The sequence below is a fragment of the Thrips palmi genome, unplaced genomic scaffold (assembly GCF_012932325.1).
Source record: "Thrips palmi isolate BJ-2018 unplaced genomic scaffold, TpBJ-2018v1 HiC_scaffold_3, whole genome shotgun sequence".
Lineage (NCBI taxonomy): Eukaryota > Metazoa > Arthropoda > Insecta > Thysanoptera > Thripidae > Thrips > Thrips palmi.
Window position 1 is genome coordinate 2,122,351 of NW_023144630.1, and position 18,490 is coordinate 2,140,840.

Consider the following 18,490-nt stretch of genomic DNA (forward strand, 5'->3'; position numbering starts at 1 on the left):
CCAGCCGCCGCCCCCGCCGCGCCGCCCCCGCCCCCGCCGCCCCCAAGGAGTGGCTACCGTCGGGGACGCGCCCGCGGCGAGGACGCAGTGGACACCACCACTGCCGCGCCGGCCGCGCCCGTCTTCCAGAGCAGGTACAGGCCCAGGACGACGGCCACGTCGGCGCCGCCGGCCCCGGCCGCCACCTCGTACCCTGGCCGTCGACGCCCCGACCAGGAGCAGCAGGCGTCCGTGGAGCCGGCAGCGGGCCGGCGGACGCCACCGTCGCGACGACGGCCAAGTGAGGGGCTGGCCGTCGACGCCACCGCCACGCCGCCGTCGACGCCCACGTTCCGGCGCCGGGAGAACGCCGCCAGGGCCAGGCCCGACGAGGACGCCGACGACGCGGCGCGCGCCAGGGACTTCCAGCCGCGGACGCGGTCTAGGACGCCGCCGGCCGCCGGCGAGGACGCCGTCAACGGCAGCCCCAGGGCGACGTCGCCGACGTACAGGCGGAGGCCGGCACCGCCCCAGGAAGGCCGCCAGTTCAAGGCGCCGCCACTAGAGGCCGCCACTGCGCTGCACGCGCTGCCGCCGTCCGCCCCCGAGGACAAGGAGAAGGTGGGTCACATCACTCTGAAACATTAGTTTCCTCCCGCATTCCACATACGTCAGACTGCAGAGCAAGTGCAAACAAAGTGACTCCGGTCAAAAAAAGGGTGGGTCGATTGCCGTGACCAGGATTCGAACCTGGGTTATTGCGGCCACAACGCAAGGTACTAACCACTATACGATCACGGCTACCCTGACCACGGTGCAGCGACGCGCGAGGCGCGGCTTTTGGGTGGGGATAGCGTGGAGGGATAGAGTCTCTCGGCGCGCGGGGTATAGCGACGCGGCTGGCTGCTGGCGCTGTCCGCGCGGGGTATCGCCGCTGCCGGCCCACGGTCTTACTAGGTCAGCGGTTCTCAACCTTACTCGGCTCGCGACCCCAAATTTGTAGCCAAAAATTTCCGCGACCCCCAGGAAAAGTTTCGCGACCCCACGGGACCCCTCCTTTAGCATGCCACTGCGTCTGATCCGAGGCGGGCATTTTGCTCCCTCAACGAGCAATTGGTCTTTGGACCTTCCTTTAGCATGCCTCTGTTACGGAGTGCGATTATCAGTCTTAGTTTGGGAGCAGTATTGTCTCAAAGTTGGCCAAAACGCTCAGAAATGTCTTAAAAAAATCATGTTTTGGGTCGATTTTAAGCAGCCACTGCGTCTGATCCGAGGCGGGCATTTTGCTCCCTCAACGGGCAATTGTTCTTTGGACCTTCCTTTAGCATGCCTCTGTTACGGAGTGCGATTATCAGTCTTAGTTTGGGAGCAGTATTGTCTCAAAGTTGGCCAAAACGCTCAGAAATGTCTTAAAAAAATCATGTTTTGGGTCGATTTTAAGCAGCCACTGCGTCTGATCCGAGGCGGGCATTTTGCTCCCTCAACGGGCAATTGTTCTTTGGACCTTCCTTTAGCATGCCTCTGTTACGGAATGCGATTATCAGTCTTAGTTTGGGAGCAGTATTGTCTCAAAGTTGACCAAAACAGGCACAACGATTTTTCAAAGACATTTCTGAGCGTTTCGGCCAACTTTGAGACAATATTGCTCCCAAACTAAGACTGATAATCACACTCCGTAACAAAGGCATGCTAAAAGAAGGTCCAAAGACCAATTGCCCGTTGAAGGAGGACGAAATACCGCCTCGGGTCAGACGCAGTGGCTGCTTAAAATGGCCCAAAACACGATTTTTCAAAGACATTTCTGACCGTTTTGGTAAACTTTGAGACAATACTGCTCCCAAACTAAGACTGATAATCACACTCCGTAACAAAGGCATGCTAAAGGAAGGTTCAAAGACTAATTGCCGGTTGAGGGAGCAAAATGCCCGCCTCGGATCAGACGCAGTGGCTGCTTAAAATCGGCCCAAAACACGACCCCAGCTACCTCGCCGCGACCCCTTAAAATTTTTTCGCGACCCCACGACCCTAAGGTTGAGAACCACTGTACTAGGTCTTACGGGACGAGTGCTCGATTTGCAGGCTGGAGCTCCTCTGCCCAGAGGACTTCACAGGTTTCGGCCTAGTTCCAAGGACGTGGCCTCCGCGACGGCCTCGCCGGCCTCGCCCGGACGCGTCGACGAGTCGGACAACTACCCGGCCGAGTTCAAGGAGCGGCTCAACGCGCCCACCAAGCTGACGAGAGTGAGCATCCTGCCTTCTCTGTTGCACTCATGGAGCGGCCCCTGGCGCCTTGGCTTGCGAGTCGCGTGCGAGAGAGACAGACTGAGCGCTGCTTTCCTTCCCCAGCTGCCGAGCTTCCCCGGACGAAGCCGCCCCGCGCAGCTACCGGACACCAACTCGAACGAACCCCGAGCCACGACCAAGCTCCGACCCGCCCTGACCACGCCACTGCGAGGGTCGGCCGACATCCGCAAAGGGATAAAACCGGTAAGTTCCTAAGAACAAGTTGATTTGAAAAACAAATACGGCAAGAGCAGTGGGCTACACCAAGCCCAGATTCAATAAAAATTGACGGTCGAGTGCCGTGACCAGGATTCGAACCTGGGTTATTGCGGCCACAACGCAAGGTACTAACCACTATACGATCACGGCTACGCTGACCGCTCGACGGCAACGCGAGTGGCGCCAGGCAGTACAGTGAGAACGTGGCGAGGGGAGGGGGGTCTTTCACGCTTCGCGCCGTGAATTTAAAAGTGGCGCTTTTGTTGCCTCCCTCCTACTAGAAGTCTAAGAAAAGGAGTCTGGCGTGGACACTAGAATTCAAAGACGACCGGTGGGGCTTGGTGGTGGTGGTGGGGGGAGGGGGGCTTAGACAAGTGTTACTCGCACGGCGCTGCTTACTGCACACCGCGGGTTCTTCGAGACATTTTCTCCGCGACTTGGCAACTGTGCGGGCTGCTCGACTGCGGTCTGCCTCGACTTCTCGACGGACTGCCGCTGACGGTGGAGCGCGAGTTGTCCGAGACTGGCGGCCCGGCGGCCACGCCGTCAAGGAGGTGCGCTCGGACACTGGTCAGAACTGGTCAGGGCGTCCCCGCGGTCCTCGTGCGCGGACTGCCCCTCGAGTGCGTGTTGCCGGCCACCGCCACCAGGGCCGCACGCGGGCGCGGAGGCCGCCGCCGTGCCGCCGCGGTGGGCGCGGCTGGTCAGCGGACTCCTCGCGCCCCTGTGGGACGCCCCGTGAGTGCGACCGAGACAGCACCACGAAGCGGCGCTTCTAGTGCGGCGGCGGCGCGGCGCGGCGTCGCTATTTCGCGGACATTCGAGTGGAAGTGGCGATGGCGACGACGGCCACGGCGACGCGGCGGCCACGCCGCCCAGGAGGTGGCGGCTTGACCAGTGGTCAGGGCCGTTGCCGTGCCGTCGGCGCGGCAGGCCGTCGGCACTGGGGCCGCGGCGTGGTGGGGGCCGCGGACGGTGGACGCCGTGGTCAGCGCGGCTAGCGCGGCCACCTCCTGGGCGGCGTGCTGGCCGGGTGCCGCTCGCACACCGCGCGGTCTCGCCCGCAGGCTGGGCTTCCGTCCGCGGGGCCGCGCTTCGGCTTCGCGACGGCTTCGCGCTTCGCGGGCCGCGCCGCGAGTCGCGCTCACGGCCACCTCCTGCCGCGGCTGCGGCCCGCGGACCCTCCGCGCACCGAGTCGTACGCGCACGAGCTCTGGCAGCATTTTGCGGTCGAAGTCGCCGTCCACGCCCAGCCCTGCCTGCCTCCACTGCCGCGTCTCCGACAAGAGCGCACTGTGGGCCAGAAGACCGGTGGAGGCGGCCGAAACTCCAGACGCGTTTTGAGCTCCAGAGTCGCTAAACGGGACTCCGAACCGAACGTGTGACCCCACCAATGGACTCCTCGTTCGCAGAGCAGTCCATTGGTGGGGTCACACGTTCGGTTCGACTCCTGTTTAGCGACTCTGGAGCTCAAAACGCGTCTAGAGTTGGTCCTCTGGCCCACTGTGCGACGCGCGAGGAAAGCACTGTCCCACGACGCGGGAAGCCACTCCCCCTCTCCCTGCCGCCGGGGAGGCGTGATGAACGCCGTTGATTCTGACAGATTGTTGTCATTTTCTTTCCTCGTGACGTCACGCCGCGCCCCCGCCGACTGTTTGACGGGAGCGTCGCGCGCGGACTTTCACAGGCCGATGCGTTACACTCCGCGCCGCTCCGCGCCGCTCAGCGCGCACATGTGGCGGGGAAGGGGCGGGGGCCGCGCGCTGCTTTTCCCACGAAGGCGCGGCAATGTCTAATTTCGTCTCGCGCTGCGATTGAAACATGAAGACGGTCGTTTTGCTCTAGCTGCCGCCGGTGGACCCGCAGGACCCGCAGGCCAACGCGCTGGACGAGGGGCCGCGCAGGGACGAGGACGCCTCACCGACGCGGACGACGCCGCCGCCGCGGCTGCCGGCCGGCCGCCTCCACGCCGCCGGCCTCAGGCCGCATCCGCGCCCCGCCGCGCCCCGCGAGGACGACGATGTCCGCGGCGACGCGCTGCAGCGGGAGGTCCCCGCCGTGCTGGCGCGCGGCCCGCTCTCCAGGACGCCGTCGAGGGCCGCGACGCTGGCCGCGCGCCCGCTGTCGCACCGCTTCGGCACGCTGGCCCGCCGACAGGTACGTGGGGGGTGTGCTGCATGCTGCGTGTGCGTGTGTGCGTGCGTGGTGTACAGGGTGGTGGTGTACTTGTGCTTGCAGCCCGACGCGGCCACCTTACCGCCGCCGCTGCCACTCAGTGCCGAGGACCTGGCCGACGCGACAACGCCCTCGCAGCCCGCCAAGGTGGCGCACCACCGCTTCAAGCCCATCACGTCGCCCACACTGCCGCCACCGCCGACCACGCCCTTCGTCCGCAGCTTCGTGCCGCGCAGCAAGGCCACCAGGTCGCCGCCAGAGGTGAGAGTCCCGCCGTGACGACGCGACAGCCGAAAGTCCATTTAAGAACTTTACGTCAATTTTAATATTGAACCAGGAGGACGCCGCGACGGTGCCGCAGTCCATCCAGCGCAGCAAGTACACGCGTCGCCAGGGTCCCCGCGGCACGCCGCCGCTCCAGCTGCCCGTCGTCGAGGCCCCCGTCGAGGCCCAAAGCGCTGCCAACGCTCTGGCCGGCCGGCCGCGGCCTCAGCTTGACGCGGAGGCCAAGCGCGACCGCTACAAGGTGTCCGCCTCGGTGCTGGCCAACAAGGACCGCTTCAAGCTGGGCAGGCCCACGCCGTCCACCGCGACCACCGCCACTTCGGGCGAGAACGTCGACGAGAGGACCAACGAGGCCCTCGACGTCGCGGACTCACTGCCTGCCGCCAGCAGCAGCACCAGCACCGTCGCCGTGGCGGAGGACAGCGCGGAGGTGAAGCACCACGCCGTCGGTACTCCCCGGCCATGTGGCAATTGGAGGGCATTGCTTACGCCGTCTTCTTTCCACAGACTTCGTCCACCGAGACTTCTCCGGCTTCCTCGTCCACGCCGTCCGCGTCGCCGCCGCCGTCGACGGCGTCCTCGGACGAGCCGAGCAGCACCCGCACCCCGCTGATCCGGCCCCGGCCAGCCTACGTGCCGCTGCGCCGGGCCAGCACGTCGTCGCCGACCGCCACGACCAGGCCCTCGCCGACGACGGCCTCCAAGTTCAGCGCGCGCTTCACGGCGGCCCGGGGCAGCCGGCGCGGCCTGTCCACCGCCGCCTCACAGCGCACGGAGACGGTGGTGACGGGCCCGGACGCCGCCGCGCCCACCCTGCCCACCAAGCTGTTCGGCAGTCCGCCCGGGGAGCTGGCCATCAGTAAATTCCAGATTTCCGACTTGAAAACGCAGTTCGGCCAGTCCGCCACCGCCGTGCCGCGACACCGCTTCAGCTCCAGGATCAAGAACACGGACTACATCCTGGCCGCGGTAGCCCTGCCCCCCGCGCCCCGAGGCCGCGACTTCGACGACGAGGACAGCACGGAGGAAACCACGGCGACGACGGTAAGCACGTTGCTGCAGCACAGTGTTAAAATTTAATTTTTTAGAATAGGAGTTCCAGCAAGTTTAGCTAGCGGCGAGTTCTGTACATAGGACTAAACTAGATTTAAAAATGAAAGCAGTTTATTTCAGTGTACATCTGTACATATGTAAATTTAACTGCGGCTGTCTTCTTAGTCCTTCTGATTTCTTGATCGTGTTCACTCGCAGTGCAACCTTTTTGTCTTTTAGTAATCAACAAAATCGCTGCCAGATTATTTTGCAAATTGATACCGGTCAGGATTTTGGCGATTCGTCCTTTTGCACCATGACTATTTTCTTCTTGGTTCCGCACAGTCCCTTCTTTGTTTTTTACCAAAGCAAGATTTCTGCTTTGTGCTTTAGTCCAGGCTTTTCTCTAGCACTACGTTTCTTTGCCTCGTCTCTTTTCGATTTTATCCACTTTGCATGAGCCGGAAGCTTATCTGCTGCGTTTGAGATGGCGTCCCCCACGCCCCTCCACCTGTTCTTCTAGGTTTTAATCGAAAATTATTCAAAGTCTGTCGCACCTTATTTTTTAAGCCTGCAACTCTCAAAGTAATGCATGGTTCCAGTCAGGCGGAATCCACAAACTATTTTCTATTTTTCAATATCAAATGATGACTGTTTAGCTTTTTCTTGAACATAAACTGTCCTTAGGCGCATTTTTCTTTGCCGTTGGCTTGTAAATACGTCCTCGTGCCGCCCAGCTCTGCTGTCAAGCCTCGAGTCATGAGCGCTGTATCGTGCTTTCTTGCAGGAGCAGTCCCCTTCAGACTCTGCAGCAGACTCTCCGCTTGCCACTCGTGACCCGTTTGCAGACTTTACAGACTTGGACTTGGAGTCGGGCAGCTCAGTGTCCGACGAGAGTGACGAGGAGGGGGATGAGGACAACTTTCCCACGACGGAAGGAGCAGCAGAAAACGAGGTGGACTTTGAAGTCCAAGGCGTTACCATGGTGACGGGGCCGTCGCTGAAGCCTCCCGCTCGGTCTCTGGAAACTGACGTTGAGACGACCACGGCCTCAGCCACGACCGTTGCGACGGCCTCGGACGATTTCACCAGTACGACTGACACGGAACAACCACAACCGACTAGTTCTTCTCTAAGCACGGTCACCTCGTCTGAAACCACCACAATGCAAAGTCCCGACAGCACTATGACCAGTGTTAATGATTTCACGACGGTCCCCAGTAATGAATCCCCCACGACCACCAGCACTGCAGCCCCTACTACCACAATCTTTGATGCAGAACCGACAACGCAGTTTAGTTCCGAAAGCTCACTCACCCCGCGTGCTGAAATAACCTTGCTCCCATCCTCTGATTTAACCACGGAGAGGACCACTGATGCTAGCACTTTGATGAATGGTGACGTCACTGCGACTGTGCGGCCGGGTCAAACGACAATGCTGTCGGATATAGTGGAAACAGTGACAGTCGGGGAAGACGTTTCTCGAACGTTGAAAGTACTTGACCATGTGACAGACAGCTTAAGTTCCACCCTTGAAACTACCACTAATGACCCAACGACAACATATTCCTCTCTCCCAAGCACTGACTACACGCCTACAGATTTTGCTAATCCTACCACTGCACAGATAACTGATACATTGGAAATATCAACTGTTTCTCCAAAAACCGGATCACAGTATAGAGCTAGTCGGTTGCTGGACACTGAGCTGACTACCACAGACTTCCCAACAGACGCTTCTACCATGCCTCCTGTGTCTGCTCGTACTCCTGCTTCGGTGACAGATTTGCCTTCTTTCAGCACGCTTGCAGCCACTGTGCCTACCAACATGCCCTCCAGCACTCTCCAAACAACCTTGCCTCCCGAGCTAACTTCCACCCTTGAGTCGGAGGACAGTGCTTCCCTGTTCAATGATTTAGGCACTACTACCTTGCTTTTTGAACAAAGTAATTCAACCACTACCTTGCTTGCTGAACAACATACATACCCTACCACCATGGTTGCTGAACAAAGTACTGCACCAACCACCTTGTTTGTTGAACAAAGTAGCTCGCCATCAACCTTGCTTGCTGAACAAAGCACCTCACCCCCTATTTGGCTTACTGAACAGAGTACCTCCTTTTCACTGAATCAAGGTGCCTCCCTTCTCCCTGAACAAAGTACTCTTCCTGCTAGCACTGTCGCCTTGACTCCTGACGACTCCTCACCGGGCACGACTCTTTCTCAGAGCATGATGGCTACGGACCTGCCTGTCGGAGACGTCAAGGCCCGCGCGCTCAACCTGGCTGAGTCCTCTACGAGACCGTCATCCACGTCGACCAGCACCGAGGCGTCCCCAATCCCGCCAACTACGGTCACCAGCACCGAGGCAACATCGAGTTCGTCGAGTACTTCAACCAGCACTGAAGCCACGACCAGGCCCAGCACAGAAACCGCGTCATCTCCATCGCCCTCAACTACATCGACCCCACTTAATAGCACGACTCCGTCAAGTCAACCTACCGCTCCTGTTTCAACCACTACGACTAAAAAGCCAGCGCCTGCAACGACCAGTAAGCCCAACACAACTAAAAAGCCACCACCAAAACCAACTACTAGAAAGCCAGCAGCAACTACGAGAAAACCAGCCTCGAAGCCAAAGGCCACCACCAAGAAGCCAGCTGCAACTACAACCAAAAAGCCATCGACAACAACTACGACCACTACTACAACCACAACTACAAGCACTACCTCAACTACAAGCACCACTTCTACTACAACGTCGGCTCCGACAACGACCACTGAGGTTACGTACTTTACGAACGCTCCGGTGGTAGAAATACTCGAACGAGGACTTATTAAAGAATTAGAGAATGCTCCGATCTCAGTGGCGCCCACAGACATGGCCGATGTGGTTCCCACTGATGTGATAACCACAGTAGACATGGCAAGTGAAGTGCCAGTTGAGCCTTCCAGCACGTCCACAACCACCACCACCACCACCACGACAACGGCGAAACCATCTACCAAGCCGACCACCAAAAAGCCAAGCACAACAACCAAAAAGCCCAGTGCCACAACCAAGAGGCCTAACACTACCAGAAGACCCACGACCAAAAAACCAACTGCTAAACCAAAGCCTACTACGAAGAAACCAGCACCCACTACTACAAAGAAGCCGGCAACAACCACGTCAACCACTTTGGGGACCACGGCTAGTACAGCCATGGATACGGCTTCTTCAAGTATAACTCTAGATACTGACATTTTGTCCGCGACTAGTGCAATGATGGACACAGGTATGGCTTTATCCACAAGCGCAATGACAGAGGCTACCTCTACTACTAGTACAACGCCGGCAACCTCTACAAGCAGCACAACTCCGGGTACGACAAGTACCACTCCTACAACAACCACAACGAGTACAACTCCTGCTTCAACCAGTACATCTCCCACAACAACTACAACCAGCACAACTCCCGCTACAACAACCAGCACAACTCCCGCTACAACAACAACCAGCACCTCACCTGCTACAACAACGAGCACAACCTCCGTTACAACTAGCACAACTTCCACTACCAGCACGACTCCTGGTTCAACCACGACCAGCACAACCACAACTGAGAATGTGAACGTGGTGGTGGGCACTGACACACCTCTGAATGAGATCGGGGTGCGTTCCATGTTGTCTGAGACCGTGGAGACCTCGATGCAGCCGGCCATGACGTCCACCACTCCTTCGACCACGACCACCACTCCGTCAACCACGACCACATCGAAGAAACCCCCAGCAACAACGCGAAAGCCGGCTGCTACGACCAAGAAACCCAAAGCAACGACTCGTCGACCCGCCCCGCGCGCGACCACGACGAAGAAGCCCAAGCCAAAGGTCACTACCACCACAAAAAGGCCCAGCACGACCTCGACGACAACTTCCACTACGACCACCACAGAGCCACCAACCTCGCGTACAGAGGTGACCGAGCAAGTGTTGAGCACGTCAGCCCGGGCTGTTTTCTTCAAGCCACCGTCCGGGCGTGCCCTGTTCGACAACATGCTGGACACCACAACCAAGAGCCCCGCGACCACCACAACGGAGTCCTCGACGGACCCGACCAAAGACTTCGTGGTGTTCGGGATCTATCCCAACAACACGGTCGTACGGAAGAACCCGAACGCGGAGGACGTTTTCACGTCGCCGTTTGTCGTGTTCGGCATCTACCCCAACAACACCATCGTGCGGAAGTACCCCAACGGCACCGTGATCCCCGAGGGCGTTGCGCAGGCCGGCGAGGTCACTTCCGACCAGATGGCTGAGTTCCGTGAGCTGGGCCTGCTTCGGAACGCGTCCACGCACACACCCGCACCTGCACTCTCGGCGTCGACGGTACACCTCTTTTATCTCTTTGTTTGTGTGGCGGTCAGGGACCTGGCCGTAGCACGTGGATTGGCATGCTGCGCTGTTGAATTTTTGTAAATACTAATACACTAATCCTAACCTGCGTGTGCATGCTTTTTTGGCAATTTGTAAACTATTTGTACAGAAAAAAAACTACTGTTGTGTGGTGAGGGCTAAAATACCTCCTTTGCAATGTATGTGTAGATATTTCGCAGTGTACATGGGTAGGTAAAGTTTGTCAGACTAAACGGTGGCATGTGGAATAATATTTTGTATTGTTTCTCTAACTAGAATTTTTTTTGTATTCGTAAATAATGTATGAAACAGCTTATAGTGTTTTAAACCATTTTAAATGAAAGTCCTCAAGACTTCTTCATTTTTCTAACACAGTGGAAGTAACATTTGCGGACATTGAAAGGCTTTTGGTATGAATTTTATTAAACGACTATCACAAATTTGAACACGACTAATAAATATTGTTATTTGTAGGTTGCAACGACCACGTCTCGCCCTTCGGAAGACCTCAATTCGGTATTCGGAAGTGCTGTACGTATCGTAAGAAGTAAAATGTTAAGCTTTAATTTTTGTTGGTGATGTTAAAAATAAAATGTTCAATTTTGTTTTTATTAGGATGATGCAGTAACGACGGAAATGGCCTTGCCACCTGCTCCTATTCCGAGAGGGCGTTCTCTGGTGGTAAGTTAGCTGTTTTCCTTTCATCGGGACTAAAATGATTACTAAAAGTAATTGGGACATGTTGAAATGGATACAAATCTTTTTGATTCATGGCGTTGACATGCTATAGTTCATCCGCTTCCCTCCTCACTATTTTAACTGCTCACATTTGGTCATTGTTTCTTTCCCTTACTTTTAATCTATCGTTGACGTCCACGTTTCTCTGAAACGATAACGAACTGTATTGAACTGTTCTAAAGTGTGACACGCGGTGAATACATCTTGACATCCGACTATCTGTAGGCTTATCTCGAGCATGAACGTAGCTGATGTGCATGTGAAGGTAACTCGATTTCTTCCCTCCCTGTCGCCTTGTTCATGTCATTCCATTCATTGCATCGCCCCGGCAGGCGTTCGACGAGCCCTTGACGTCCTCGAGGGCGCCGATGCTCGTGTTCGCCGAGCAGGTCACCACCACCACTGTTGTCTCGCCCACCTCGTCAACCACCAGCAGCGACACGACGACGACTTCCAGCTGGACGATGGCACCAGACCCCGTTCTGGATCCGACCTCCGCGGACTTGACCTTGTCGACGACCGGGGTCACCGACGACATGACGGCCTCCAGGACGACCACGAAGCGTGACACGACCACAGTGGCGACATCGCTGGCCCCGGCAAGAACTACAATGCGGCCAACGACTACCGTGCGCCCCACAACATCCACTACCGAGCGCCCTACAACCACAACCACGTCTACCATGCGCCCCACTACGACAACCTCCACTACCATGCGCACCACAACGACAACCACCACTACCACGCGCCCAACAACGACAACCACCACTACAATGCGCCCAACGACAACCACCACTACCATGCCCCCAACAACGACTACCACCACTACCACACGCCCCACCACCACCGCAACCAGCACCTCGACCATGGGTATGTTGACGATGACGGCCAGGCCGTCTGGTCGGTCCGGCAAGCAGCTGGCTGATCCGGGCGCGCCACGGCCCCTGACGCCGCCGACGACCCCCCGCTCGGGCAGCACGACCAGACGCGACACGACCAGGGCCTCGACGCGCGCTTCGGCCGCCACCACGCCGGTGCCGGACGACGAGGAGATGTCCACCTCCAGGACGACGCACGTGCAGAAGGTCACGAAGGAGATCCCCATGCTGCCGGAGGACTTCTCGTTCCTCAACAACTTGGTTAGTAGGCAGTGCAGTGAGGTGACTTCCGGCCTCGTGCGAATTGTTACCCCAGGTAAAGCGTGTGAGTTTGGCGGTCGTCATTCATAAACCATCTCATTCATTCCCCTCGGGACACTTTTTTCTTGGAGCATGCTGCGCGTTGCTGCGCGCCCTTCGCGGCCATGTGGCGGCCCGGGAGCGGCGGGTGTGCGCGCCCCGTTTTTTCTCTTCCACTGTCTGTCATCTGATGAGAACACATTGATTTGATTGCATGCTGTGTCCCGGCATGCCTTGCGGGACCATTTACGTTCGGGTGGAATCAGTAATCAAAACTTAATTAACTTGTAGTTTCAAGCATGGATGGACCAGGGTCTAAAAAAGGTTCCGAGCGGCGGGTATTCGAACCCAGCAGTCTGGTCTGTTGTGACGGACGCGGGTTCGAGTACCAGCGCCAGGTTTTTTCTTACCATTTGAAATTTGGTTGCAGATCGAGATGGAACGGCAGGCCGCAGTCCAGGCGACCATGGGACGAAAACCAGCGTCCGGAGGGGAGACCTTGGCGAGCAGGGTGAGGGAGAGAGACAACCTGGACCTGGCTTCCTTTCCCCGTGGCGTTGCTTCAACATCTCTCTTTCCACCAGATCGTGCAAATCGCCCTGGAGCGCGCCCTCACGTCAACGGCCATGCCTACCGCCAACGACACGTCGACGACGCCAGCGACGACAACCACCAAGGCGCCCTCGAGGACCACGATGAGGGGCACCAGCACCAGAGCGGCCACGCCCAGATCGGCCACGCCCAGAGCAGTCACCACCACTACAACCACCACGACGACAACAACTCCAAAGCCAGAGGCAAGCCCCTCGAAGCATGTTTTCTTTTGCGGTACTGTCGCTTTGAATTTTTCATAATTTTCTTAATTTTGACTTGTTTGCAGGCGGAGGGTCCCCTGGACATCCCGCTGGGTGTGCCCGTCGAGGAAGACTCCCCGCCGAAGCCGTCCACCTCCAAGCCGGGCAGCAAGATCTCCTTGTGGGTGGTGCCGCGCGGTGAGGACGCGGAGGAGGACGACGAGGTTGCCCCCGGCGTCAAGGTAGGTCGGGAAGCACTTCCGCGAAAAACAATTTAAAGTTGGGACGGGGCATGGCTGATCTCTTCTGAAAATACCAACATGGCGTTCACTGAAACGCGCGAGGAAGCCAGTGATATTTTCTCTCCGAGTTTACAGCTGGATTGTAAATATTTGCAGGAACCGCCATTGACTGACGCCAAACTACTGGGAGCTATTCTAGCGCTTGCAGGGCCCCAGGGAAAACCCTCCGGGCAACCGGAGTACGAGGACGACGATGAGTTCTCTTACACCACGCCACCAGATGATAGGGTACCGATTCAAACTTTGAAATTTCCGCCTGAAGCATTTTGACAAGCCTGCGCGCGAACGGTTTATTGGTTTTCTCTTGTTTCCCCTTTTGCGATGCCGACTCAAATCACAGTGTCATTCATTCCTGACCATATTTTAAACCAAAACGGAGCTTATTTGTCAATCGATCGTTTACCTGACTGAAATCTCATTGCCTTCCACATGCCTTGAGGTGGCCAACGCTCTTCACCTTTTCATACCTGATTGTTCGTTGATTTTCACCATGCATTTCATTAACTCACCGCTCATTTTCACCACCACCATTTTCCAGGTGACTGAGGTCCAAGTGGCGCCGCGGCCTCAGAGCAGGCCCTCTGCCTCTAGAGGCAGCTCAAAGGGCGGCTCTAGAGGCAGGGGAAGCTCGTCTCCGAGGCCCAAGCTGCTACAACCAGCGGACGACATCCTGGGCTCTGACTTCCCCATTGGTCTGCTCTCACCCGCCATTTCTAGTCAAAACACGGTACAGCTTCATCACCATCTCCGCCTCCATTTTCATCGCAATCATTTTAAACCTGCTGCGCCAAGACTTGCCGCCCCGCCGAGCTTTGCAGACACGCTTTTGCTTGGTGACCGTTCGCTTTTTCGCGTTGCTTCAGCCCCGTGCCCCCGCTTTGGTGCTTGCAGGACCCGAAGAAGGACTTCCCCGAGAAGAACGCCAAGTCCCACGACCATCACGACGACAACCACCTCCACGACCGTGACCACCACCGCGACCACCACCACGAGGCCGAGGACGCCGCCCTGTTCACGGCCCTGCTTGGGACGGGGGGCACCCTGGAGCACGCGCCGCCGGTACCTCCTAACGCCTTCTAACTGCTTCGCACGGTGTAACTGGCCAGCCGCGAAAATCAATGTTCATTTGATTTCAACGGCGAAGGTTACCGGTGCGTCCACCGCCTTTGCGATCTGCCTAAATTTACCCTTGCTTTCGGCACAGGCGCTGCAACTGCAGATTCTGCAGGCGGCCCTCGCGGGCAGCGGCAACGAGGAGAAGCTCAAGGAGCGCACGGCGGCGCTTTTGGCAGCGCTGGTCGTGGCGCGCACCAGGGAGCGCTTTGGTGGCAGCCCTGCGACCTCCCCCGCTACCACCCTCGCTACCCCAACCACCACCCCTACTACCACCACCACCACCACTACTACCACCACAACCACCACCACCCCTGCTCCGCCCGCTTCTGACCCCACCACGGTAGAGCTGGCAGGGAAAATGCAACCGGATTCGAGATCGCAACCCGGTTGCACTTTCAACTGCCGAAAACAGCTTCATGCAATCGGCTTATCCGCTGCTGGAAACAAAACCTCACCTGCTCTAACTTGCTTCGTGTGAAACTGTGGCAAACCGCTTCTTTTTTGGGGTGGACTGTCCTTGGATTCCTTTTGGCTTTGACTGTCCCTGTTCGCCTTGTTGCAGAGCATGACCGCTGCCGCTGCGCGCGACGCGGCGCTCCTCAGGGCGCTGCTGTCTGCCGGCCCTTCAGGTGGCGGTCAGACTGCGCCTTCGAGGAACAAGGCAAGCTTCACTCCCTTCACTCTTTGACGGTCTCACTATGCCTCCCTCTCTCTCTGCAGCCGATCGGCGATTGTTTTTCAGCGCAGAAAGATGGCCCTTCCTAACCTCACCTAACCTTTTTCTGTTTCCTGCTCCGTGTCCTAACCTACAACTAACAGTTCTTAACCTTACAAATTTGAGTTGCCCAGCCTGACGTTCGTCTGACTTGCAGTGCCGATCGCAGGCTACCATCTGCCCTGCCCAAGCAGAAGAGGACAGCAAAAGATTCGACCGAAAATTGCGGTCATTCTGGACCAAATTTTCTCTAAAGTGGCTTATTTTGAGGCCGTCCTTTCCTGCTCTCACTGAGTGGGTGGGGGCTGGGCAGCCTGTGTCTTGGGAAACCAGAAGATGGGTTGTTGTGTTCGGCGGGCATGCGGCCAGTGCGTTCCGAGGAAGGCGCGTCTCTACTCCCTTGTGCCCTTCTTGCAGCCTTCGCCGTCGCCGGCCGCGGACGCCGCCCTGCTGCAGGCCCTGCTCGGGGCGGGAGGCGGTCACGGACTCGGGGGGCCATTCGAGGCTCGCCCCGTCAGCTCCACCGAGCAAACCCTCCGGGACCAGATCCTCATCACGGTCAGGCTCCAACCTTCGAGACAGGATTCTTTTCGTGGGTTCAACACCCGCTGAGGTTTTCATTTTGCTCGTCGCTCGTCACAATTCAGGAGCTGCTCCGAGCCGGGCAACAGCAGCAGCAGAAGCCCCCGAAAAGGACGCGGACTAAGACGTCCACGACCACCACCACCACGCCGTCCTCGAACACGGGCTCCTCGAACACGGGCGAGACGGAGCCGGACAACTCGACGACGCCCGACCTCACCACCTCGGAGGCGCCCGTCACCAAGAAGAAGCGAAGGAGGCCCGCGTCGACGACCCCCAGGCCGTCCGACTTCAGGGGCCTCTTCGGGTTCCAGGGGCAGGCGCAGACCAGCGTGAGTACCGCCTCGTAGCACCCCCACTGCGCCGGCCGCGTTGGCTCCCCCAGCTCCCCGGCGTGCGTTGGGTTGCCTGGTCCGCGGAGGGGCAGTGTGATGGGCTGCCTGCCTGGCAGGCGTGCCTCGCTACAACGCCAGCTGGGCTGCCTACCTCGACGGCGCGGTCTGACGCTGTACCCGTGTTGCAGGTGGAGGAACCCCCCCGGGACCAGCCCTTGGTGTCTGCCGCCATCAACGTGACCCGGGCCGTCTCCACCTTCATGGGGCTCGTCATCCAGGTAAGCAGTGTGCCCCCCTGTACAGTAGTTTTTGATTTGCTCGCCGAGCCAAGCTTGCGTTTTCTGGGTGTGGTGTCACCGTCGAGGGACTGTCTGAGATTTGCGGGATTACCAAAAAAGCCAAAAACATGAAATTTTTGAAGACAAATCTGAACCCCGTAAATTTTAGATGCGTTCTGACGTGTTTTGGTGTGTTTGGGTGTGTTCACGCTGCGAATCATCACCATTCAAAAACATCATTGCTCATTCCATTTTCGCCGGCGTGCCCAGTAATCACAGCCACCTCACTAAACCATCGGGGGCTTTCGGTGCGGGTTTGGTTTCTGAAGCGCCTCTGGGCTGTGTGTGTGTTGCAGGGCATCGGCAGGGCGTTCAAGCCGCTCTTTCACTCCAGTGGCTCCGTGTCGGCCACCGCCTCGGCCGGCGCCGGCTCCGGCGGCTACTCGGAGCCCGTCGGTAGCGGCGGTAGCGGCTTCGCGTCGCTGGTGAACGCGCTGAGCGCGAGCAGCGGCTAGCGGCGGCTAGCTGTCGAGGTCCGAAGCATATGTTAGGCCGGCACTTTCGGGGCCCGCGAAAAACAAAAGCATGCAAACCCATTGTAAATAGAAAATTTTAACCGAATTTGTTGCTGTTCAAAGCGAGTTGAGTGGTCAATTTCCACGCATTTTGTGATCGAATAGGGCCCCCGAAACCTGTGAGCTTCGGACGAGGTGCTTTGGTTGGGTTGCCCTGCCTGAGTGTGTTGGCCAACGTGTTGCAGGGCGCCGCGCAGTCCTTCCAGAACTTCGTGCGGCAGCGGACCGGCGGGCTGGCCAACCTGTTCGCCACCTGGGGGACGGCCGGGACGGCTGGCGGACGCTACACTAGCTAGCCTACATCCCTAGGGAGTCCAGGGAGTTCCCGGGGAGTGCTCAGCCCATCGTAGGGAAAGTACGCAACGAGCAGTAACTGTGGGCCTCTCATACTACTGCCGCGCCTGGCAGTAACTATGGGCCCCCCATACTACTGCCGCGCCTGGCAGTAACTATGGGCCCCCCATACTACTGCCGCGCCTGGCAGTAACTATGGGCCCCCCATACTACTGCCGCGCCTGGCAGTAACTATGGGCCCCCCATACTACTGCCGCGCCTGGCAGTAACTATGGGCCTCCCATACTACTGCCGCGCCTGGCAGTAACTATGGGCCCCCATACTACTGCCGCGCCTGGCAGTAACTATGGGCCCCCATACTACTGCCGCGCTGGCAGTAACTATGGCCCCATACTACTGCCGCGCCTGGCAGTAACTATGGGCCCCCCATACTACTGCCGCGCCTGGCAGTAACTATGGGTCTCCCATACTACTGCCGCGCCTGGCATCGCCCCGGAGCCGGGACGGTGGCAATCTTAGCTGTACGCGGGTAGGAACTGGCGAGACCGCAGTTTCAAGTGCCGCCGCAAAAACTGAACAATAGTTTCACTGCGAAACTGCGCCAGGCGGGAAGTTGAAAAAAAAATCATCTAAGACAAATTAGTCACGTCTCAGATGTAGGATATCGCTCGCGCGGAAGGACTCCGAGCCTAGTGCACTACGTCAAAGGACTGAATTTAGTTGAGTTGCTCATTCAGCGTTGTTGTTCTGTTAAATGTTTAAGGATGAACTATTTTTTTTCCTTCTCGCTCACGTAAGAATTACATGCACGACTTGGTTCTAGCTTATTTCCTCCGCAATGATGGATAGTATGTACAAAGCCTGTTTGTTTTATTATTTATTTTTATTGTTGTTTTTTGCGTTGTGTTCTTGTGATATGTCTCTAAGATGAGGGACAAGTACGTTAAATCGACGCCAAGTAGCGACAGCGTGTAAATACTATTAGGTAGCTATGTAATTCATGTCTCTGTGTGTGTGAGTGAGTGCGCTTGTGCGAGTGTGAGTATGTGTGTTTGTCTCTGTAAGAGAACTATCTGTGTGTCATTTTTTTACTGGACTTTAATTGTAGTAGTGATGTGGAGGTTAATAATCTTGGACTGTGTTAGGCTCACAGAGCCACCGCAAGAGGACGAATAAAATTTTATAATATTAATTCCATCTTTTCTTATTTCCTG

At 57.5% G+C, this 18,490-nt stretch overlaps 2 protein-coding genes and 2 non-coding genes across 10 annotated transcripts; 2 read left to right on the plus strand and 2 right to left on the minus strand.

Moving 5' to 3' along the window:
- Positions 1–708: 708 nt before the first annotated feature.
- On the minus strand, positions 709–780 carry Trnah-gug. The gene has a single exon. It is a non-coding gene; the product is annotated as a tRNA-His (tRNA).
- Positions 781–2,559: 1,779 nt separating this feature from the next.
- On the minus strand, positions 2,560–2,631 carry Trnah-gug. Its single transcript has one exon. It is a non-coding gene; the product is annotated as a tRNA-His (tRNA).
- A 2,027-nt stretch (positions 2,632–4,658) lies between these two features.
- LOC117648398 (uncharacterized protein PB18E9.04c-like) lies at positions 4,659–6,052 on the plus strand. Its single transcript, XM_034390905.1, has 6 exons — positions 4,659–4,667; positions 4,720–4,917; positions 5,150–5,371; positions 5,449–5,574; positions 5,833–5,985; positions 6,035–6,052. Exons 1-6 carry the CDS (start codon positions 4,659–4,661, stop codon positions 6,050–6,052), a joined length of 726 nt encoding a protein of 241 aa, XP_034246796.1.
- LOC117648284 (mucin-5AC-like) lies at positions 6,011–17,581 on the plus strand. Of its 7 annotated transcripts, XM_034390728.1 has the most exons (12): positions 6,014–10,342; positions 10,844–10,900; positions 10,985–11,050; positions 12,716–12,796; positions 12,870–13,082; positions 13,166–13,321; positions 13,478–13,609; positions 13,920–14,108; positions 15,630–15,770; positions 15,860–16,126; positions 16,318–16,407; positions 17,168–17,581. In XM_034390728.1, exons 1-12 carry the CDS (start codon positions 6,956–6,958, stop codon positions 17,276–17,278), a joined length of 4,890 nt encoding a protein of 1,629 aa, XP_034246619.1. In that variant the 5' UTR covers positions 6,014–6,955; the 3' UTR covers positions 17,279–17,581. The 7 variants fall into 7 exon arrangements, with proteins under 7 accessions (XP_034246617.1, XP_034246616.1, XP_034246618.1 ...); XM_034390729.1 differs by lacking the exon at positions 13,920–14,108 and having other exon boundaries at positions 6,015–10,342; XM_034390726.1 differs by lacking the exons at positions 15,630–15,770; positions 15,860–16,126; positions 16,318–16,407; positions 17,168–17,581 and adding an exon at positions 15,060–15,547 and having other exon boundaries at positions 6,011–10,342; positions 13,920–14,837.
- Positions 17,582–18,490: the final 909 nt, after the last annotated feature.